The following is a 24963-nucleotide window of genomic DNA, read 5'->3' on the forward strand; positions in this document are numbered from 1 at the left end:
AGCCTTTTATCAGTTCCACCAGTCAAAATCCCCAGGTGACCTGTGGAGTCAATGTGGTGTTCATCTGTTCGTAAGGTAACAACAAATGTGACCTGAAGGCAGGAACATTGATAATGCCATCTATACCTATCTTTTCCACCATGTCACCTGCACTCATGTGACAATACAGCCCTTTAAATTGATGAAAATTTCTGTGGCAGCAAGGGTTAAAAAATGCTAAGACTATCATTTCATGTCATACACTCTATCAAAGATGAAAAAAAAAAAAAAAAAGAAAAAGAAACGGTACAGGTGCAGCTAAGTGTGACTAACCTGGATGCTTACACGTACCATTTGCTTATGCTTGCTTTATGAAAAGTATTGAGGAAAGTAGTGAGATCATAGAAACATAGAATCATTTAGGTTGGAAAAGACCACTACGATCATCTAGTCCAACATTTAGAATTCCAGAGATTGTACCCTAGAAATGTTTATTTCTGTTCTTTCCTATATAGGAAGTCTACAAGGACAAAGTAAGATATTGACATCAGCACTGTAACTGTGTACTGCAAGCTTTGTGAATCATGTAAGAGGATTTATAAACTGACATAGTAGGCTTTAAAAATGTTACCTGCAAGATAGTGTACTTGGCTGGAATGAGGAATGAGGTGACGAAATAACAGTTAAAGTGATTTTAAATAATCTAGCATGAAAGTATTCCAATTCCAGGGAATAAGGCAATATTTTTTTAATTTGCATTTATGACACAAGTAGTATAGGAGAAAAAGACTGATTCATATCATGAACAGCATAAATTAAGGACCTGCTATCTATCTAATAAATGAACCTGAATGGAATTCTAGCAGATAGAGAGAGGAGGAAAAACAAACAAACAAACAAACAAACATCTCTTAGAAGGGAGCAGTGAAAACATATTCTGAAGTAATTTACAAGTGAAAGACAACCTTAAAATAGGAAGGATTGGGGACTGAAAGGAGACCTAAATTTCATGAAAAATGGAGGCAGCCTAGGGAGAAAAAAAAAAAAAAAAGTACAAATTATATGTTATATTGCAACTTCTTAAGTTTCTTAAGTTTCTTAAATTAAGTTTCTTTCGTAACTATTTCCAATCTGTAATATATGTGTAATCTTTGGGATATTTTTTTCTTTTTAATTTATCGTTTCAAATCTGTATAGTGATCAAACTGGTTTCAAGTAAATATATACATTATTGTATAACAACACTGTATAATAGTTTCATCAAAAACCCAGATCCAAATATGACTTTTTTTTTTTCTTTGTAACCCAAAACAAGCTTGGGAATCCACGATATTATGATACATTTTCTTTTAATGGGAGAGCCAGTTTTGTGCATTCAGTAAATGTGCCTACAGGCATTACACAATAGCAAGGACAGACAAGTGGTAAAACAGGACTGTTATAATCTCTTATTGTCTCTCTGCATTACACATTTTGCATCAAGATGCAGTTTGGTAAATGTTTTAAATTAAGGCAAAAGAGCAATGTTTTCTTTTTCATGCTACCAGCTATGTTTCCCATGCATGCCTTAGGCTGTTAGCATTTTTGAGCCATGCAGAAAGCTGGATCAGAGAAAAAGATGGGGGTACAAGTGGAGGCAATGCAATATGTATTCAACCATACTAATTCCCTAATCTGTCTGCATTGCTTTGTGAATGCTGCAGCAGCCAAAGAGGGAGGGAGAAAGGGATGTGTGGCTGGGGACCAGACTAAGCCAGTAACATTTCAAAAGCAACAATACTATTTTATTCTAAAAGTCACATAAGCACTGTTTATGCAGTTCCTTAGCCTGCTCTCTAGTTCTGGTTTAATCTTACCAAATTGGTGGTTGCCTCTCTGAAAAACTTCTCTAAAACAGTGCATATTTGTCTTGACACATTGGTCAAAATTGAAATGTATTGCCCACAAAAACCAATGTACCAGTGTTTTTGTGCCAGTTTGCACTTAAAACCAAGTCTGCTTTGAGAACACTTAGCTTCTTTCTTAATTTCTGTTATCATCTTCCAAGAGATTCTTCCTCTTTTGATTTATTTTTTCCAATTAAGTCCTTGGTTTTGCTCAACTTTTCCTGGCTTTATGAACATTATTAGTATTTATACTGTACTTTAAAAGGTATTTAATAGTATATAAATAAATATATTTAATTGAAGGTTTCAGTAAAAAGGATCCTTTCAAGGGAATGCTGAGCCCCGGAAAAGGTCGAGGTGTAAGGAGGTATATTTCAAGGTGTATTTCAATACACCTCAACAATATTTAAATTTTGAATGTATTTTAGATGTGACTAGCAGAATTGTGGATGAAAGTAGAAAAAAAAATTTAAGACACTTCATACCCAGAATAACACAGTCTTATTGCTAGCTATAGGAGCTCTCATGACAAGCACAAAATTGAGCAATGTTCTACTGTAAATAAAGATGACATAACATGCTGTTATTTTACAACACTGCTCATCTATAAACATCTTATTCTTGTCATCTGTTTACTTACTAATAACTAGTAAACTAGAGAGACAAGACACTGAAAGGAATAAGTATAAAGCAGAGGCTTTCATTTCTGTGTCACCAGTTCAGACCCAGTGATGTTCATGTTGAAAGGAGCATTTCCTTATACCATGGTTTCAAATCATTTCTCAGATGATACATGTCTTCATCACAAAATCAGCCACTAAGTGCATCAGTGTTGATCATCTCTTTAGAGAGACTGGAAATTGAATGTTGCAAGTGACAATGGTATCTTGCCCTGAAAGAACTAAGAACACACATGCCTCAGAGGCACATTAACAGGAGAGTAAGGGAAAAGTAGCATATGTGTTAATTTAAACAGAGGAAGAGAGAAAGAAAGATCTTTGTAATTTTACTGTTTCAATTTCTTAATTTCTTCTTTAACTAACTTTAATAAATATGTAGGGAAGAGTTCTAGTATTTTTGTTTGATTTTGTTTGCTTGTTTTTATAGAAGCATTAAGATTAATTTCTGGTATCGTCTGTTCACTTTCTATATACTTAAAGTGCTGATTTGTAGCAGGGCAACAGGAAGGTAGAGAATGTAAGATGAAAAATGAAGGCAAAGAAGCTATAAGAATTATGCACCAAACTTGTGCTGGTATTTTTACATTTTAATAATTTAATTGTCATTATATTTAGATTTTTTTTTCTTTAAATGCTTTGAAAATGCACCGATGTTTTTAAATTATGTAATCATCTAGTTCTTTAGACCAAAAAATGTATCAATAATTCATTGTGATTTTTCTTTAAGATTACGTTCTTTATTAAAAAAAAAAAAAAAAAAAGGAAACTTTGGGCTTTGAAACATTTTTGATATAGAGCCTCATTTTAAAAAGAAGTTTTAAAATCATGTCAATATATTGGGACAACTTTTTCAGTAACACCTAAGCATGAACTAAAAAGCTTAGCTAATTCATTTTAGCTCTGACATGCAATTTATGGTCCGTGGGATTTTAGAGGCCTGCTGTCAATATTGCAACAAAGGAGTACTGCTTTTTCTTCCTGTTCATGTATAGAGGTTCATCAACAGGAAAGCAGAATTACCACATGAGAATGTCTCTTTCGACTAGAAGACTTGTATTCATTTGTAGATATATTTGCTTTCAATTATTTTGACTTTTTTTTTTTTTTTCTTTTTTTTTTTTTTTTTAATTGCCTGGCATCCAGTGCCTTGAACAAGGCATATAATCTAGTTCATAGAGTTATTCCACTCATTCTCAAAGTTGTCTAAATTTACGAAGAAGTTTGCTTGAGTGACGTTATTGGCTATAGAGCAATCTTCTGTTAAGAACTGTTTTTAAATAAGCATACATATTAGAAACAAAGCAAACCACCAAAAATCCAAAGCCGCCAAACACCTTGCAGAAAATTCTATTTCATTTTCAACAGGCAGAGAACTGTAGTATTTAGTAAGTAATTACTTCTTTATTCTTAAAGAAAAAAAAAAAAGTCTCATTATAAACACAGCAAAATGATAATGTTATAATGGTATTGTTCTGGATAACATCAGTGACTGACACAACTGGGAGCTTAATTACAAACCTAAAAAACATTCACTTATTTCCAGGCTGAACTATACATTTAACTATAGATTTAATGGAACTATACATTTAACTCATATGAAAAACTAGCAAACTTTGAAAATCTATTAAGATGAAAAAACGTGTCTGTTCTTGGGCCAGAGTTCTATATTATTGATATGCATGTTCAGCATCAGTAGTTTAATTTTTATAAGCACTATGGATATTTCAAAGTGTGCTATTGTGCATTACTGCTTCAAAATTTCATTGAACTATAATTTAAGAAAAGTGTGAAGGAAGAAACAGTTTATAAACATGGAGATGCATTTAATTTGATACTTTAATGAACACTGCATTAGTTTCTAAAGAATACAGTTTCAGCTTTATTGGATTACAGTTATCTCTACTTCCCTAGACATGGGATCAAAATGTGAATCTTAAATTAGATTGTCTTCAGATTTGTTTTTGTCCATGTATTGTATTTATCCTGTAGCTGATTAATGTAGATTCACAAAGAAAACATCAGAATCTCTTGGTAAATGTCTTTCAAGACCTGCAATGTCAATATATATATATTGCAATGCAATATATATATATTATATAATATATATTGTTCATTTTTCATGAACAATATATATATATTATTATATATTATATATATTGTTCATGAAAAATGACATTGAATATATATGAAAAGAATAAAGTAAGGCTGATAGATAATTAAGATTTCAAATTAATTACTGTCTTAATTAAATTTTGATATGAACAGGTTGATAAACATGGTTTATTTAGCAACATTATTCTAAAAGAAATAAACTAAACAAAACACTGAAATATTGTCTTTAAAAAAAAAAAAAAATAATAATAACTAAGTATGACATAAAGCAGAAGAAATGATAGATTGCTAATTGTTTTTAACTTTCCAGTAATGAGGTTTTGCATATGTTATAACTGATGAATTTATCTCCAGCCATTATGCTTGGAACAAAACTAGGCATAGTTCTCCATGTGGCTCTTTAATCAATTAGCTCTTATTTATTTATCTAATTTTTAGGATTTAGAAAAGAAAATGTAGTACCCAACTGGCAACAAGTAAGGTCAAATGCATAGTTATGGTAGAATAAAATACTGTTAATAATCAAGTGCATATCTTTTTAACTACAAATGATACGTTATTTTGTTAATACAAAAACCTAAAATATAAGAAGGAAGAGAAGTTCTATTTTGCTGATTTTTTTTTCCATATTTTTTCTAAAATACAACTGTGAACCCTTGGATGCAGGAACAATCTTTAACTTTGTTTTTGCATAGTGTTATTAAAGCAACACAAAAGCCATACAGAGCCTTTGAGATGTACTAATGGTTAGATACACACTCTGCCTAGCACATCCCCCCTTCTTACAAGCCAGACCTACAGTCCTGTAAAGTTTGCTTCTTTCCTAATGCCCAGACTGTAATTTCTCAGAGCAAGAGCTGTTTGTTCAGCTACACAAATGCTGCCTCATGCTTTTCACCAAAGGATAGTAATATGGCCTTAAGGAGATCTAGAATTTCTAAGGGATTCTGAGGGTGAGAGCAAAGGGGATTATCTCAGTCCTTCTCGTTAGGAGAACTCTGGCTATGACCAAGTGAAGGAAGCCAAACAACGTTTAGATTGTTGGCGTTATCTTCCAGGGTCTGGCTACCTTAATCATGGTACCTCATATAAAAAAGAAAGAGGACTGCTGGAAGGTGAGGCAGTGGAGTTCTTTATATGAGACAGTAACTGGAATGCATGGATCTCTGCCTAGGGGTGGATGAAGAGTGAGCAGAGAGTTTATGCGTAAGGATTAAAGGGTTTAAGTATCAGCCAGTACCATGGCTGATACTGTTGTGGGTGTTTGCTACAGGCCACCTAATCAGGAAGAGGAGGTAGATGAAGCCTTCTTCAGACAGTTGGAAATAACCTCTCAGTCACAAGCCCTGGTTCTCATGGGGGACATCAACCACACAGATACCTGCTGGGAAGACCATTCAGCTAGGCACAAACAGTCCAGGAGGTTCCTGCAGTGTATGGATGACAACTTTTTGACATGGTTGGTGGAGAAGCCAACAAGGAGAGGTGTTCTGCTGGACCTTCTATTAACAGATGAGGAAAGTCTAGTAGGAGATGTGAGGGTCAAGGACAACATTGGCTGCAGTGACTATGACGTGGTGTAGTTCACGACCTGGCAAGGAGGAAGCTGGGCAAAAAAATAAGATTGCAGCCCTGGACTTCAGGGCAGCAAACTTTGGACTTTTCAGGGATCTACTTGGAAGAATCCACGGGTTAAGGCCCTAGAAGGAAGAGGAGTCCAAGACTTCACATCCTCCAAAGCTCAAGATTGGTGCATCCCTATGAGTAAGAAAGGAAGCAAAGGGTGCAGGATGAGCAGGGAGCTCCTGGTGAAGCTCAGACAGAAGAAGGAAGAAGAAGGACATTTACAGTATGTGTAAAAAGAGAAAGGCCACTTGGGAGGAATATATGGATTTTTTCATAGTATGCAGGAATGCAACAAGGAAGGCTAAGAACCATTTGGAATTGAATCTGGCAAGGGATGTCAAGGACAACAAGAAGAGCTCCTTCAAATACATCAGTAGGAAAAGGAAGACCGGGGAAAATGTTGGCCCACTACTGAATGGGTTGGGTGCCCTGGTGACAAAGGATACAGAGAAGGCAGAGTTGCTCAATGCCTTTTTTGCTTCAGCCTTTATTGCTATGGTCAGCCCTCAGGAATCTCAGACCTGACATTCACAAATTCATGGGCCCTGATGGAATGCACACGTATGTGGCTGATGTTATTGCTAGGCCACTCTCCATCATCTTTGAAAGGTTGTGGAGAAAAGGAGAGGTGCCTGAGGATGGGAAGAAAGCCAATGTCATATCAGTCTTCAAAAAGGGCAAAAAAGGAGGACCCATGCAACCACAGGCCAGTCAGCTTCACCTCCATCCCTGGAAAGGTGATGGAACAGCTCATCCTGGAGGTCATCTCCAAGCATGTGGAGGATAAGATGGTGATCAGGAGATTCAGAGGTCCCTTCCAACCTCAGCCATTCTGTGATTGTGTCTCTGTGTGCATTTGTTTTTCCTTTTACTTATTTATTATCCTCTTTTGTATTGAAAGGATCCTTGACTGGATAATCTTAAGGGTGCAGACACTCTCACCTTTTAAATTTCCTTACAAAGAAGAAATGACTGGCTGCGCGGACAAGGTAAGTGAAAGCAGTTGGTTTAGCATAACTTGACTTTAGTAAGGCTTTTGGTATAATTTTCCATTGCATTCTCATTTGGCAGATGATGCAGTGTAGGCAGGATGAACATTACTGATCATTATGAGCATAATAGAAACTGAAATAACCCATCAGTCAGCATTAGGACCCATACTGTCCAACATCTTCATGAACAGTCTGGGTGACTCAGTGCACTGTTAGCAAATTTGCAGATAAGAGTGAACCATGAAGAAATACTGATATGCCAAATGACAGTTTAAACCTTAGTGAACTGGAGGACTGAACCAATAGAAACCTCGTAAAGTTCAATAAGAAAAAGAACAAAGTCTGGCATGGTGTGAAGTGACTTCATATATGGATTGATATAAACAGGGAACTGACTGGTTGAAATTCAGCAGATGCAGATGCAGAAGGCTCAGAGAAGAAGCCTGCAGCGACTTGAAAGGCAGTTAAAAAGAAGTCAGTGGATACAGATAGAAACTTGAGAATTTCAGGCTGAGTGTCACGAAAACATTTTTCACCAGGACAGTAGTGCAACATAAGAGCACTTCTCAAAGACACCAAGGAAACATCTTCTTCAATGGCTTTCAAGATACAACTAAAGATGGTCACAGCTAACCTGATTTACCAGCAAGAAAATATTTTTGCTTCAAGCAATTTGGGCAACATGACTGCACAAGATATTGGTCAATATTTCTGTGATTCTATGAAAAAAATGCACTAGACAACAAAATAAAATGGGCTCAGACTGAGATATGACTGCAGAAAGGGGCAAATGCAATATTCAGGTGGTTATAATTACTTCTCTTTACAGCATAGAAAACATTTAGGATTCATGACACTCACAAAATGATAAAAACACAAAAGAATAACAAAATAATTTATAATCTGGAACAAAATATTTTATATTAAGACTTAAAAAGCTCATATTAAAGAAAAAGAATACTCTGAAGTATGTGACTTTATTGCAATACTTAAAAACCTAATATAAGAACAGATGCTAATATCAAGGGTCCTGTAATCTAGCAGATAAAAACAGAGCAAGAACCAGTGACTAGAAGTTAAAAATCAAAGTTTTAATTCTAAGTGTGGCAGGGTAATCAATGAAATCAAAGAAAGTGATAGCTTCTCTAAGATCTTGATGTTTTTAATGGCTGAGTTTGTCTCCAGAAGTTATTCTTTAGCCAAATTCTAGTTAGTGATTGCAATATCAAGAGAATTGGATGAAATGAAATTTCAAAAAGAGAGAACTGTAATGCTGTTTTGTGCAACAGCATTACAAGTACTTCTGGCATTTAGGATTAGCATGGTAGTACTGAGGCAAAGATGTATTGTAACATGCAGGCTATACTGGAAGAAAGAAGTATTTTTCCAGACAATATATATATTTTATTTAGTAACAATGTTAAGTGTTAATTGACAGAATGCATTTTGGAAACGTGAATTTTTATATATGAATCTAAAAGTGATGGCTATGCATCTGTGTATAATGCATGGGAAATAATATTGAATTATAGTTTTGCCAGACAAAATATTTGAGGTATTTTTGATCTTTAAATATTTTTTTAAAAAATAAAATTTTTAAAATTAAATAATTTTTAAAAATTGATCTTTTTGTTTGTTTTGTTTCTTTTCTTGTCTGGATTATCAACCATATGATCAAAAGCAGATAATCTGAAATTTTAATTCTCTAGATGTGGTTACACTGAAATCACATCAATATAAAACAAACAAAACCCTTGTGACTTGACCTAACACATATTTTATAGCTTACCTATTTATCTAGTTATTCTATCTATAAATTTTGCTTATGATTTGATAACTCTATTTACTAAATTAATGTTAAAATATTGTAACTTTCTCTTTAACTTCACTGTACCCGAAGAGTACAGAACTACTTTTCTTGAAGTAGTTCTTTCCCTGAACATCCAAGCACACTCTTTTTTTTTTTTTTTTTTTTTCATCACATGCTGTGGGTAGTGTCTGATCAGGCACTGATGATTTTTTTTTTTGTTGTTGTTGTTTATTTTTTGTTTATTTTTTTTCTATATTAGATGTAGTCACATTTTCTGTGACTACATAGAAAACATGACAGATACTCATACTGGAAGATATGAGCTTCTTCCTTTTGACAGATACTCAAAAGGAAGAAGCTCTAGGACTATTTTTTTCCCCTTTGGTTTTCATTGAGTTGAATGGGAGTAAATATCCAGAATTTAGATTTCCTTCTTATATTTATTATGTTTCATTTTTAAAAACAGGAGTTTCCATGGTAAATGTATATGTTTAGGTAATTTAAACCATCTCTTTTGAGTGTGTATGTTTTTGGACTTTTCTTTAAGAAACAGTAGGGAAATGTAATTTAATTCCATTTTTAGTAAGGGCTTGCTGAAACAATCTTTTCACAGAAAGCAGAAACACACAAAATAGCTATGGCAAAATCTGAACAATAAAAGAAAAAAGAAGAAAAGAAAGAATCCTATAGTATCTGTCATATAGTAAGTTTGGTGAAAACTTCACAGCTTAAAGTCTGTGGCTTTTACAACACTAACCTAGCAATCACTTTTTAAGTGTACCTTTTACAGATACCACTCCAACATTAAACAATAATTCAATACCAGTCCTTTTATTTTATTTTTTATTTTTTATTTTATTTTATTTTATTTTATTTTATTTTATTTTATTTTATTTTATTTTATTTTATTTTATTTTATTTTATTTTATTTTTTTGATATGAATTTAGTTGTGATGTTGTTGCTTAATACAGTCAATACCTTGTGTACATTACCTAAATGTGAGATTTAGATTATCTGTAGCCACATTTCTGAATTCTGGTATGCAGGAGAGCTAAAAATAGATTACATAGATTCAATAGATTTGTTCACATTTTCTAGCTCTGTACAAACTGCCAAAATTATTTTTAACATTCACATCCTGGCAGTTTAAGTCCTAATAATATTTCTGTTATACATACTTCAATAATCCTGTATATCAGCTACCTTTTTTTTCTGAGTATTTCTGAAATGAATGCATGATTGGTCACTAAAAGTCACTAACTGGAAACTCTGTTCTGTTAATAATCACCATCTACTTTCCTACCTCTCTTTCCCATCATCAATGAAGACGAGATCAATCTTGACATGCTTAACATTGCTCTCAAAACCCCCAAAAAGCATTTCAGTTAGATTGCTGTGTTCCTACAGTGCCACTCCAGTGAAAACATCAAGACCATTTCATTATTTATAATGTCTAATAATCCACTGTTATACTTCAGCTTTAAATAAGAAGTGTAGACATTCAAAAAAATGAAATGATATTTCATAACACTATTATAACTAATTATAAATTATTACATCCAGGACATTCAGAGTTTTCAGTATATGAATAATCCATAAATGAAGTTATTTTTTCTTGCTCATAATCAATAGAATAGCACAAAAATGCCTATCATCTTTACATTGAATAAAGACTGCCACAAAATTTCAGTAAAATTGTTATTGAAGTCAATGATTTTTAACTATGCCAGATACCTTTTTAATAACTGTAAAATAACCCAGTAAGTACAAAAGGAATCACTATTCAAAACAGGACTATGTTCACTGAATCCCCTTGCTGTGTGGTCCAAGGTACTGTGTTGCTTTCTTTCTTAGCAGCTGTATTTCCCCTTCCTAGTCACAATGAATAAAGCTGCCTTATATCTCAGGACAACAGGAAATAGAAAAGCACATCTCAAACTCTTCTGTTCAAAAAACAAAATAATTATGCTGAAAATAACAACAAAAAAGGAAGAACTACACAGTGACTTGATTAAATTATCAAATAAGGGATTAATTATAACATTTCTCCTCTACATATTACCGCCCATACATGTTATACAAACCCTGGAAGCTACTATGAAAGAAAGGGATGATAGAAACTTTTCAATAAACAAACAAACAACAACAAAAAAAAAACAGCAATAACTAACAAAACAAACAACAGCAACAAAAAAGGCAGAGAATTAGAGAATCAGCAGACATGCAATTCCCTCATTCCTCACTCCAGCAAGCAAAGCTATAATATTGGGCAGTGATGAAATGAATGGACTCGATGACCTTGAGGTCTCTTCCAACCTAGAAAATTCTGTGATTCTGTGATTATTATTATTATTCTGTGAAAATAAATCTATGATTATTATTATTATTCTGTGAATAATAATAAAAAGCACTCTGCTGGAAATTAGTGTAGATCAAGTATTTTTCTTAAAAACACCTTATTTTTTTATTGTATTTCATCATTTTCTACTGTCACTATATGGGAGGTATTTTTCATTTCAGTAATCTGTTTCAGTTCTGTCTCATTAAATCCTTTCCCCACCTTAAGGGTGTCATGCTTTATAGGTATATTTCTCATATGCATTCGTTCTCAAAAATGAACATAAAGAAGTATATGCACAATGGTACCAAAGCTAACCCAAATTTGACATGGAGAAAGAAAAGACAGAAGAAGGAAAGATACAGACTGAGTCTTACAGTATTGAGATGAAGAGACCAGAGTGGGTATTTCTGTGGTCTGTTGAGTATTTAATTCAATTTAATGCAGTTCCAGGGCCTTATATAAGATTGGTAAGTACATTCCTATTTACTCAATCATATATTTTAAATGTTTCCACAAATATTTTTATTGTTTTCCTATGCCAAGAAAGTCCACAGTAGATGTATATGTCTCGCAGACTCTGTCAGATACTTTGGAGTTTTTTACTGAGTTTCAGCTCAACTGAAAATAATCAAGGATGAGAAAATATGTCAAGGACAGAGAAAGAGATGTTGACAGGCCTTTTTACTTTTATTTATTTTCTAAGATAATGAAAAATAATACACTCCATTTAATCATATGCTTATGTCCAAACATTTCAAAGAAAAGTATTTTAAATAATCACTGATTGTGAAACATATGTTCCTTCTTTTTCAAATCACATTACACCTGGATCTGAACCTTTCAGGTATATGTCTATACTGCTCACCCTGTCCTCTCATACTATCTCTGTCTATAACTTTGCTTTATTGCAATGATGTGTTGCTAATCATTTCTATTTTAGGTTTCAAATTACATATCCATAATGAAGCACTTAAGTATGGATCTGATATTTAGACGTACTAAGTATACAGATGTTTCATCGGGAAGCTAACAAGGAGCTACTGGGCAATCAAAATTGTTGAAAATTGGGTACTAGGTAGAACCAGATCTGAAAATGTTGATTGCAGGGTTATACACCTTCACAAAGAGTACAAGAACAGAAATAGAGATTGATCTGATGTGATTATCATTTAAATACATCTATTTTATCACATTAAGGAATGAGACATGAGATGAATATCAACTAATGAGTTTTCGTTTCTTTGCTAGTTGGGTATAAAGACAAGTAGTATCACAGGAAATCAAAAAAACAGGCACTGAAAGAAAAAAAAAAACATCTCTCACTGAATATAGCTGCCTTAATGCAGCTCTCAAAGAAGTAGTTCTGGCCTCCTAAATAAGAGACTCCAGTGAACTAGAACTTTGGAGTCTAGCCTAATTGATCTTGATATTTCTGATTTTACAGAATAAATCTGAGATTCAAAAACAAACAAACAAACAAACAAAAAAAACCACACGAGTATCAAATTAAAGGTAACATGTTTATGTTTTGTTCTAAAATACTGTTTTCTGTGATAGAAGATACTATTTACTCACACTTCTCAGTGATTTTAGGAGCTAGATATGAGCATGATATTTTAGCCTGCAAAGGAACTATCTGAGGAGCTAGTCATCTGTGAAGTCATTGTTGATCTTGCATTTTAGGTTTAATCATTCTCTGTCAAACTGAAATGCATAGTACCCTTTCTGCTAGCATTGGTAGTGTAAAACCCTTCATTATGCAATGTATGAGGATACCAGATTATACTATATATAGTAAATTTAAATTTTTTGATTTATGAAACCAAATCAGTCATAAAAAATGCTACATATTTTCCTAGTATGCATAAAAGAAGGATGTACCACATTTTGTAAAGTAAAAATTCCATAGTAATTACATAGTAATTACAGCAGTTTTGTAATCACACTGCTGGAGAGCAAAGTTATTGAACACTTGAAAAATAAACAAACTACAAAGCAGCTATAAACCAGCCAAAATCAGTTGTTAACACACAGAGTCAATGTCTATTTTGTAAATTATCTTAACATAACTGTATATAGGTGGGAATTTCTGTGTGAAGTAGCATTTTAATACATTATAGCTGAAAGTAAGCTATGTCTATTGCTGAAGACGTTTTACTTCAGAGTCAGTATTGGCTGCTTTATTTCTATGGCAGCTCTTCATGTGCATTACCAGTTTTTGGATATTTTAGTAGATCTCAGTGTGAATCAGCTATTTATGTTCTGAAAGATTAGTTCTCTGTTGCTGAAGGACTGAGTAGGGTACAACAACAGCCTTGGAGCTTTTCCAGGATGTTTACTATAGCTCCTAGCTTGCCAACACATACATTTAACGAAGCAAAAAGATTAACTGTCCTTACATCAATAAGGAAAAGGAAAAGGAAAAGGAAAAGGAAAAGGAAAAGGAAAAGGAAAAGGAAAAGGAAAAGGAAAAGGAAAAGGAAAAGGGAGAGGGAGAGGGAGAGGGAGAGGGAGAGGGAGAGGGAGAGGGAGAGGGAGAGGGAGAGGGAGAGGGAGAGGGAGAGGGAGAGGGAGAGGGAGAGGGAGAGGGAGAGGGAGAGGGAGAGGGAGAGGGAGAGGGAGAGGAAAAAGAGAAAGAAAAGGAAAAAGAGAAAGAGAGAAAATACTTTTTGTTTATATCATGTAAATATATGTTAGAATTTATAATCTCAGTGCCAAGAAAATTATTATAAAAAACGGATGGATCATATACTCCAGCTCTTCAAATATGACTTAAGTGAGCTTGATTATAAACAAGATCTTTCCTGGAACATGGAAACTGAACTATGAACTATTATGAACTATTATGAACTTCTAGACTTCAGGAATGCATCTGCCATCTCACTTGCTCTAGGGTCTGTGTGAAATTGGCAGACAATTACCAAACCACAGTAGTGAGGTAGCTTCATGGTAGTTCAGAGAGCTGAGTCAGCGTTTCTTCTATGCAAAATCATGAAACTTGCAGATAAAAATTTAAATATTAAATTCAGGAGTAACAAGCAGCGTCTTGACACAAATTTGGATGACCACATCTTTGAAAGACTAGAAAGATTAAGATTTCCTTTTCAGAATTCAAAAATTTGGCATTATTTAAATAAATGTCAAAAAAGATTCTTTTCTGGGTGGGATTGCAGACAGTTTTAAGTTTTCTGGTTTCAGATGGGAGTCATACAATTTGAATGACTGCAAGAAAAGCAAAAGCAATGTGGATAAGGTTTATATGTGTGTTTGCACAGCTAGGACATTTAATTTTGTTATGTATAGACATCAGAGAAAAAATCCAAATCCTTTTGTTAAGCATGTCTTACCTTCATAGTAAACTTTGAACCCATGAGCACTAACAGCAAAGTCACTTGTCAAGCGCAGTGAAAATACAGATTTTGTACTTGTCACAGGTGGAGGAAGATGAAATCCTGTTAACCTACAAAATAAAAAAAAAAAAATACAACTCATGGTTAATTGTCTTAAAAATAAAACTGTATTATAGCTTGCTGTGAATACATTGCTGTTTCATCATTGAAGGGGCAGACAACTTAAAGTATATTATATACATATTATATATAACTTAAAAGTTTTATACGATAGTTTAAGACATCAGTATAAAATATGAGGAGTTTTCATGGACACTGAGTCAGATAAGGTACATTGGTTTGAGAAAATGTGTGTAGTAGAGATGATTGTATGATATAGAAACTGGACTTTAAAAAGTGTCTAGAGTATCAATGGAAGAAAAAAAATAAAACAGCCAATTTACACTATTTAGGGTTATGTTCAAATTTCTATTGCATTATTAATTTTATACGGACTTGTCTTAAAAGTTATAGTGGATGAATTTTCTGCTGCAGTATAATGGAACATGGTTCATAAAGAAATCTCTCTTGAAGTGAATTACAGGGTTTCTAGGGAGCTGAGGGTTTGGTGGAGTGTTTTAATTTTTGTTTGTTTGTTTTGTTTGTTTTTTTGTTTGTTTGTTTGGTTGGTTGGTTGTTTTTTTGTTTGTTTTTAATTAAACCCACTATATGTGAGATGCATATGAAAGGACAATTTTGTGTACTCATAGCACTGGTGACATGCACTACAGATATCCATCTCTACGCGTTCTTTTTGTTTGATGTACATATGGCAGCATTTATTTTTTCTAAATGATTTGGAAATATTCTAGGAGAATATAACCTCATCAGGCTTCAGAATATAACCTCATCAGGGTATCAGACCAGTAATCCCCATGCTATCTACAAGTCAAAAAAATCTAAAGAACAAGTTGAATAATTTGGCAGTGTATGCTCACCAGCAAATCTGGACATGCCATTAGAGCCCAGTTTGTCTTTTGTGGCAATTGTGTAGCAGCATAGGTTGACTTACTTTATTAATGTTTAGTGTTAAATTGTTTTCATGTGTTTGTAGCTGAGCACTGTAGTGCACTATTTTTGGTTACAGTCATAACTGGTAAGACAACCAAATGGTAAGGTACTGTTACAGCATATGCAAGAAGTCATCAACACATGTATCCAGAAACCTGTCATTGGTTTTGTCATTTGTATCTTCACAAATAAAGTAATTAAACCAAGACTAGATTTAAACAACTTATGTTTAATATGCAGAGGCAGATTATTAGTTGCAGAACACTTTGGATTTAGTAAGCACATTTTAAATTTGATTGCAAGAATATAGTTTAATTCAAAGAATAAAACAAATTAATAAGATTCTTACCTCTCCCAAATGAGCATAAGTATAATTATTTGACAAGTCAAGATAAAGCACTTTTCCTATTAACTTTTTCGTGATCTAATAAATACATTGATCCATTGGTAAGTATCACCACATGAAAATAAACTGACCAAGATAAAACCAAGCCAAATAATTTCACTAAAAATTTAATTTGCAGCACTCAGCTCCTGTCTATTTACCTACTCAATGATTTGAGGGAATTGTGGAACACATACCCACAAGAAAGAAGTACAAATTTATGCCAAGGTGTTTATTTTTTATGAGTGGCTTGTATGCACAAGGTGGGTAAGGGATTTTTAAAATGAAGACATTACTAGCTTATCATCCACTACATTTTCTTTTCCTAAAAGATTATTATTACAACTGTTCATGATGACATTTAGCTTTCAGGGATGTGACATTTATCACCATCATTATCCTGCTACTCAGAAAGGTAATGATTGATTGTTTCTTTAATTTCATTTTTGCACTGAAATTTGTATGAAAAAAAAAAAAACAAAAAACTTTTTATGTGTGCATTAGTGGGTGCAAAATTAAAAAGAATTTTAAATAAGAATAAAATGATATTCCTCTATAATATAATTTGGTAAACTACTACAAATTTTCAAAAGGAAATGGAATGTAATTTGCTCGGACAATTGAAGTTATTTAGTAATGTGACAACTTGAGTATTATTCATTGTGTAATCCAGGTCTTAAGTCTCATTTGTATGTAAAATTCCACAAAAAGCTACAAATGCTAACTAGAATAATTTTCTTTGATCATATAAAGCAAGTCCATAATAACTCAAGGAGAAAGATACCAGATAAACAGCAAAATGCCTGCAAGGTAATATATGCTACATTGATCTGATCATCACGGGTTTAGACAATGGACAGGGATGCTACCAACAAGATTAGGTTGCCCCAAAAAAGAAAACCTTTAGGTGGGGCACATGCCAAGTAAGCAGTCATCTCCTGAACACAAACACATCAAACACATATTAAACACGCTTAAAATTCAAATTTCTCTGTAGGAGCTCAAGTGCTCTCTCTTTCTCTCTCTCTCCTTTTTTTTTTTTTTTTTTTTTTTTTTCTTCCTTCTTTATTTACTACATTTGTTATTTAATTTTCCTTCCACTACTGGTTTTACTGGTTCTGATTTGTACAAAATAATGCAGAAACATAAAACATGTCAATTTATTATAACTTTGCAAAATTAGAAAAAGTGTCTGAATCCATTCTCACTTTTAGTTTGATCTCCAAACAATCATTTATTTTTTTACATCAAACAAAGAAGATAGATTCTGAAAAAGATTCTATGTATAAAATAAAAGTAGGTAAAATTAATACTTTTCATTTTTTCACTGAGAATCTTCCCCACGCATAAAGCCATTTTTTCTGAAGACAGTAGAAACATTATTCCATATTAGATATTTTAAAAAATCAATTATCTGATATATTCAAAGCATAAATGTAATATTTCTAATGATAATTTTTGCCTTTGTAATATTAATGTAACTTTTTTTTTTTTTTTTTTAATAGTAATGTAATTTTGCAAACTATGTTTCGGTCCATGTGATACATATGTAACTCAATAATCTTTGGAGAATATTATTATAAGAAACCATAGTACATGAAAAAACAAAGTTGCAAAAACTGTGGTCTACTCCCATTAAAATAATACAGTATTCCTGACAATTGTATTGTTTGATGTTATGTTCAGTAACTTCATAAATATTATTTATGTGGACACTGCCATTTAGTGCTTACCAAATAATAACTTAGGAAGGTACTGATAGGACTTGCTCTTTTTGGACTATATGCTGATGAATTAACTATTAGCTGGTGAAGTTGCATCTGTATGTTAGTATATTCACATACACTTCTTTGGAAAGTAGCAGATGATTAAAATTAATATCTGACTTGCCTGATGTTGCAACCATTCAACTTCAAGTTTGTGTTTTTATGTGCCAAACTCTTAACATTTTCCCACTAGTTCTGATTAGTGGGGGGAGGGAGGCAATTGAAACAACAGCATAGATATCCTCCATTGAAGAGGTTGCTTATTTGCATTTTGAAAGATATTGCTCTTCTTACCCACAGTTTCCTTCTGCATTTATAAGATAAAGTTTGCATCTGGTTGATTGAAATAAAAGGCACATTTTCATTTTTCTCTGCTAATACTCAATAAATATTTGTTTCTGGTTACCCCTGAGTTGTACATGCTATGGAATTTTCTTATTTTGCATACTGAGATATCACATGATTACATATATGATTACTTAATAAAGTATGAGTTTTAAAATGTTGGTGTATTCAATTTAATATTCGGATTTTGACTGCCAAATTAAAATTAATTATTTCCTCACTAACATATGTCTGGTTGTTCTCTTTCAAGACAATGCAAAATGTAGCATCTGTTTCACTCTGTTTTGTGGCATTTTTTAATTCAGTATTTCTCCCATAATTCCTCATAAATATGATCTCTGAACTGAATAAACTTAATAGCAGAAAGTTGCAAAAGCAACTAAAAACTAAATAGTTAAAAACTAGATTGTTAAAGAGCAGTAGCAGTTAATCATAAGAGGTAGCCAATGGAAAAAACTAGGACAGTCAAGGGAATATGCATTTAAAAATTAAAGTATGCATTACACTACTAAGATCTTTGAAGATATCTATGGCATTAAATACATTATTTAAACATCAGTGGTGATTTTATGTTTATGAAGAAGATAGGAAATTAAATTACTTAAAAGAAATAGTTATCTACAACTATCATTTACATATATCCTTGTTTTTGCATAAGAGCATGCAACATCTAAGTAGCCCAGAAGGTATTACCTCAGTGTTTCTCTTTCTTCCCTAAACCTGAATTGTCTATATCACATACAAAATGTTGTACGGGTCTTTCAGTCTCTAAATATTGGATTTCTATATCGAATTCCACAGCCTAGTGCTTGAGATTGAAATGTAATCTTTTTAGCATCTTTTATCTTCTCAGTGTCCACTGTAAACTAGAATGAACCCTACAAGTGAAAGAAGTAGATTTGTTCCAAGCTCGCTTTGGCTTTCCTATGCCTCTTAACAAAATTACGTTAATCTTACCAAATAGAAAGGTTGTCCCACCAAAACAAAACAAAAACAACAACAAAAATTGTCTGTATATCTCCAAATATTTATTGCACATTACAGGATAATTCAGGTTGGAATGGACCTCAGGAGGTTTCTGTTTTAACCTGTTGCTCAAAGAAGGGTTAGCTCTGAGATCAGAGCAAGTTGTTCAGGTCTTTGTTCAGCTGAATATTGAAAATCTACAGGGATGAAGATGAAGATGTGAAGTTTGATCCAATTCTTAACAGCCCATATACTGATATACAGTGTCATATTCAAGTTCTTCAGTCTCCTAGTAACATTTTTTTTCACCTGATCTAACATAACTAAGTGATCTCAAATACCAGGAGCGAGTACCTTGTACTTCTAATATCCTTATTGTCACAATGTACACCAAAGTAGGAAAGTACTCTTCTCCCCAGTGAAGGAACACGTCCCAAGAAAAAGAAATCAGGATTTAGAATTGTAAAAGCCCAAATTTCTGTCATTTTTTCTTACAGTCTTTGATCCGAAGAAAATACTGTAGTTAGTGGGTGGAGGCTAGAGAGGAAGAAAACAAAACTCAGGGGAAAATTCTAAGGAAATATAGATTGCCAAAGAGAAACACAATGTCTAACACGTCAACCTACAAAAGTTTGATGGTGGAAAATAAATTGAAGTACAGAGCTACTAGGACAAATTAGTGCGTTTTATTCTTTACCATAACTTAAGTAAAAATTAACCGATTAACATGTAAAACAGCTGTAAGTCTTTGTTAGTGCATAATGCTAGTTATCTCTTGTACAGACCTTACAGGAATATTTCTGTATTTGCAAAAAGACATCTTACTTCTCTTACTTTCTAATAGATGCTTGGGGTAGGTCTTTCAAGTGTATTTATTTATTTATTTATATTTCTTATTTAGATAAAAGCAAAAATTAAGTTTCACACTAAAAAAAAAAAAAAGAAAATGAAAAAAGAAAATAATAAAAACATCTTAAAATCAGACCAGAACATTTCTGAGTGTAAGAAACTACTGCATTTTTTAGACATAAGACATTAAATATCTAAATGTCTGAGACTCCTATCTGTAAAATCAAGTCAACAACGTTTTCATGATGACATATTTATGATTGCTGTAGTAACTGTTAGAGCAAAACTAGTTTCCCTTTACATGTTCAATGTTGTGGTCTTTTCTCACACCCATTTTCAATGGATCTATTCATGCATCCATGCCTTTCTGGATTTTTAGCACAATAAACCATGTCAAAACAGCAGGTTCAGAAAACATCACAGACTAAAATGTCAAGGGGTGATAGTACTTAGTCCAAGAGAGGATCAGATATACTAAAAAGGAACTGTGGATCATACAATTGGTTATGATAGCAATTAAGTCACTGCTCACACATATTAATACATTTTGGACAGAGAAATAATGACTTAAACTTCAGGATTTTATTGCTATTGTTTTTGTAGATATGCTCCGTTTTTTTCCATCATTATATTGTAATGTAAAATAATCTAGAACAACTAAACATTGTAATATTGTAAAAATAACTAGAATCATAATATTGAATTATATCCCTTTCTAATCCTTCCTTCTCTAAACATTTTCCACCATTTAACCACTATTTATTTTCTATAGTACTCAAATAATCAAATATCAAATTCTTTCCTAGTGTTCTGCTATACTTTTAGAAAATAACTATTTTAATTTAAAGGAGATCTATTCATCAATTCACAATAATAGATTTCTATTAAATTTAAGAGTGGCAAATTAGAACTGATAAGAGATTCTTATGATAAGATATTATATGTTGAACTAGTTCTTTTATTAATCCAAAAGTTTAAAAAGAATCCATAAGCTGATTGGACATGTAGCTAGTAAGTAAATTCAGAGTTTTGCAGTATATCACTGAAAGAATTGCCAGTTTTAGAAAGGATACAAAAATATCATAGTTCATAGTTAACTAGCCTCTATTAGTGAGGCTAGTTAATTAATTTATTTATTAGTGTAAATAATTTGAGGCTTTGTAATTTGTGTATTTTATGTGGGCTTTAGGTACAGGTGTCAAGCCTTGGGTAACAGGTGAGGCTCTGTGAGAACAGGCCAGGGCTACCTTCTGTTAGATACTGTCAGTTCCAGCCATTTCCAATGGTCCAACTGCAAGACACAGCTGAACCCAGCAGCCAAGGAAGTGGTGCCTCTGGGAAAGCAAATTTCATTAGGGCAATATGCTGCCTGGCAATGTGAGGAACAAGGGAAAGAAAGTGAGAAATAGCACTGCAGACACCAATGTAAGAGAAGGAGGGGAAGGAGGTGCTCCATGCACTGGAGCAGTGATTATTCTCCAGCCTGTGAAGCATGGTGGAACAAATATCCACACCATGGCCAATCGAAGATCCACACTGGAGTAAGGGTAAATATGAGGAGAAAGGAGAAGTAGAGAGAAGCTGTTATAGACTATCCCCATCTCTCCTGCACCACTCAGAAGAGATAGGAATGGAGGAGTGAAGTTGAGCCTAGGAAGAAGGGGGAAGTGAGAAGAAAGTGTGTTAGTTTTTGTCTTTGTTTCTTACCATCCAACTCCATGTTAATTAGCAATAAATTAATTTTCCCCAAATTGAGTCTGTTATGTCTGTGATAGTTATTGGTAAGTGTTTTCCCTGTCTTTATCTCAACACAAGTTTTTTCATCTCATTTTCTCATTCTGTCCTGTTGATGAGGGAGACACAAAAGAGCCGGGGGGGGGGAGGGGGGGGGCATCTGACAGCCAGCCAAGGTCAATGCACCACAACTTTTGTCATTCATGCATGCCAGTTCAGAAAAAAAAAATAAATAAATAAATAGAAATCTCAAAAACTTGATAGAAAGCAAAAGCACTACTACTCAGTAGTAGACAACTTATCTGCTCAGTCTTTAAGATTTTGGCTATGAATGCACTCACATTTGCACATTGAGAACTTATTAAATGTGTTGAATTTTACTACTATTGCAAGTTTAACCTGTAGCATTCTTAGAAAATTTAACTAATGTTGGGTCTTCCTATTTGATTTCTCAGGAAGAAAATATTTAGCCATAAAGTTAGAAAGAAAGTTAAGAAATGAAAAATTGTTTTTAAAAAATAATTTCAATTCAGATATGAATAGGAGTAACTCCTACACCTTTGTATGTCTACTCAGTTTAAAATAAGTAAAATTTGTCTTAATAATATATAGAACAAAGCAAACAAGATTGAGCAGAAGAGTGACAGGGTTCAAATCCTACTCTCACTATAATTTGTTAATAAAAAATTCTTGTATTCAAAAAAAGATTATCAAAACAGCATATGATTTATTAACTAATTTATTTGTTCAAGTGATACTTTTTCCCTGTCAAAATGCAGAGAACTGTTCATTATTTAAAATAATGATCATAGGCCAAAGCTGAATATTTTTAATTGAACAGCTGCTTTTAACTAGAGAATAAATTGCTCATCAGTTTCTGGTGTGATCATTTTCTTTACAAAGAATGTTTCTAAAAACAGTCACTATCCATTATCAGTCTGAAATTTTTATTAAACAGCTCTCCACTCATTTTTAGTATCATCAATGAAACAGACATTAAATATAATTACCTTTCCTAAGACAGTCAATTGAGCTTAATACATCAAAAATATCAAGAAAAAAAAATGGAGTAAGAAGAACCATGTATCTCACTACTATACAAAAAAATTCTTTAAAAATCTCTAGGGTCTGGATTTGGCTGCTTCTTGGATAGAAAAATAGATCAGAGTAAAACATATCAAACGACTTACATTTAAAGTACTCAAAAACATTTTTAGGTCCTTAAAGTAACAAGATTTTTTTTTTTTTTTTTTTTTTTTTTTTTTTTAAAGCAGTACATATTTTTACTCTCTAACATCTAAAACACTATAATAACAGAGTTTACTTTTCTCTTCTTAAAATTGGGTTAGGATGAATAGCATAGCTTTTGAAGCTTTTGGAGCTTTCTAAGCATCAGAGCAGAAGCCTTCTCCTTGCACCTTTCCCGCAGCTCTACCACTGATTTCACAAGGCTTTACACAGTCCTCTGTGAATCGGTTCATCTAACCACCCTGTTGAAGAACTAATCCATTAAAAACAAAAACAAGCCTATTCAGTTCACAAAGGGAAGCAAATCTACAGGGTGATGAGCCTGATGAGGACCAAAGCCAATGGAAGTGACGGGAAGGATCAGACATAACCAAGGTCAGAGCCAGTGTTGTTTCTTTAAGTGACAACAATCTTTTTGATGATCTTAACTATCTTCTGTAAATTTAACCTTAATGTGTGAAAATAGCACGATATGGAAAGGAGAGATGCCATATTTTGCTTATCAACACTGTAAGTGCCAGGAACTTCCAGAGCAGCTTCAACTTATATTAAATATTCTACCAAGTTTTGGAATTCATCCATGAGCAAAATGATGTTATCATTGTACATGTTATTTCTGTCCTGGTACATAGATAAAGTTGTAGTAGCAGGGCATGTGAAGGAGGAAAAGCTATCTGCTATTATATCTATTATTTTATATTTATATGTAAATATATAAATATATTTTATAAATCTCTTTCTTAGAATATAAAGTCATTGTTGAGTAATAGCAAAAAAAATAGAATAAATCCTATCATTTCATCATCTATTTTAGCTGGAAAACATACTTCAGAGCTTGCACTGCAGTAGTTAAAAAAAAATAAATATATATATATATAATAATCCATGGATTTTATTTCATTCCATTTTCTTCCAGAAATCTTGTACTCCAAGTCAAAAGCTACCTACTTTTCTCACAGTCTCCTGTTCACTTTAAAGGAGAAAATATAGCCTGACTATAAAGCAAAGAGTAAGACAGAAGCTCAGGAGATGTTAGAGGAAAATTGTCCTCCTCCAACACCAGATATTGCTATCCTTTTACAGGAAGGCATATGGTACTTCAAGGCAGAACCTGAATCCACTGCAGTGGAGAATGAAGTATGTGTAAAGATTTCATTTTAGACTTCTGCAGTGAGAAATTAATCTTTCTATTTCCCATATCCATTCTAAAATGCCCTTGAGGTGGGAGGAACAGCAAAACTTTTTGGTTGCTTGAGAGGAAGTGATCATAACACAGAAAATAATAGAAAAATGCAGGGTAACAGAGACAGCCACATCCAAAACAAAGTAGAGGAGAAAGCCAAGATAAAATGGAAAATATTTTTAATTGCAGATCTAAAATTGTAAGGGAAACAGATCTGGGGGAAAAAAAAGCTGTGATATTGAAGACATTATTTACCGCATCATGTCATAAGTGAAATAACATAAAAGTAAATAAATAAATAAATAAATAAATAAATAAATAAACAAACACACAGATAAGTAAGGGGCTGTAGATTAATGTTTATATTACATGAGCACATAGAATATAAATGAGTCATTTTCAGTCCCATAACAGGTAGGTATATAATTCCATATTGATCATTATATCCAAAAAGTCACAGCAAATTTTACACATTTGTGCTTGACAGAAGTTTCAATCAAGAAGATGAAAAGCATATCTAAGAAAATACATCCTGAGTTTAAAATTGAAAATAAGGTCCCTCTTCAAAGGGAAAAAAATCTAATAAAAAAATAAAACTAGGAAAATGTAGATTTTCATATTTTTTTTAAAACTTTTTCTTTACCCCCTGAAAATCAATGT

At 33.0% G+C, this 24963-nt stretch overlaps 1 protein-coding gene across 5 annotated transcripts in view; it reads right to left on the reverse strand.

Annotated features, from left to right (window-relative positions):
* The window catches only part of CSMD3 (CUB and Sushi multiple domains 3), a 684493-nt gene that overhangs the window by 552157 nt on the left and 107373 nt on the right, over window positions 1–24963 (reverse strand). For all 5 annotated transcript variants that reach the window (XM_084509891.1, XM_084509890.1, XM_084509889.1 and 2 more), the window contains exon 3: window positions 14775–14887. In XM_084509891.1, the coding sequence (XP_084366017.1) occupies window positions 14775–14887 (113 nt within the window). The remainder of the gene's footprint in view (window positions 1–14774; window positions 14888–24963) is intronic.

This window comes from Aythya ferina (genome assembly GCF_964211825.1).
Source record: "Aythya ferina genome assembly, chromosome: 2".
Taxonomy (NCBI): domain Eukaryota; kingdom Metazoa; phylum Chordata; class Aves; order Anseriformes; family Anatidae; genus Aythya; species Aythya ferina.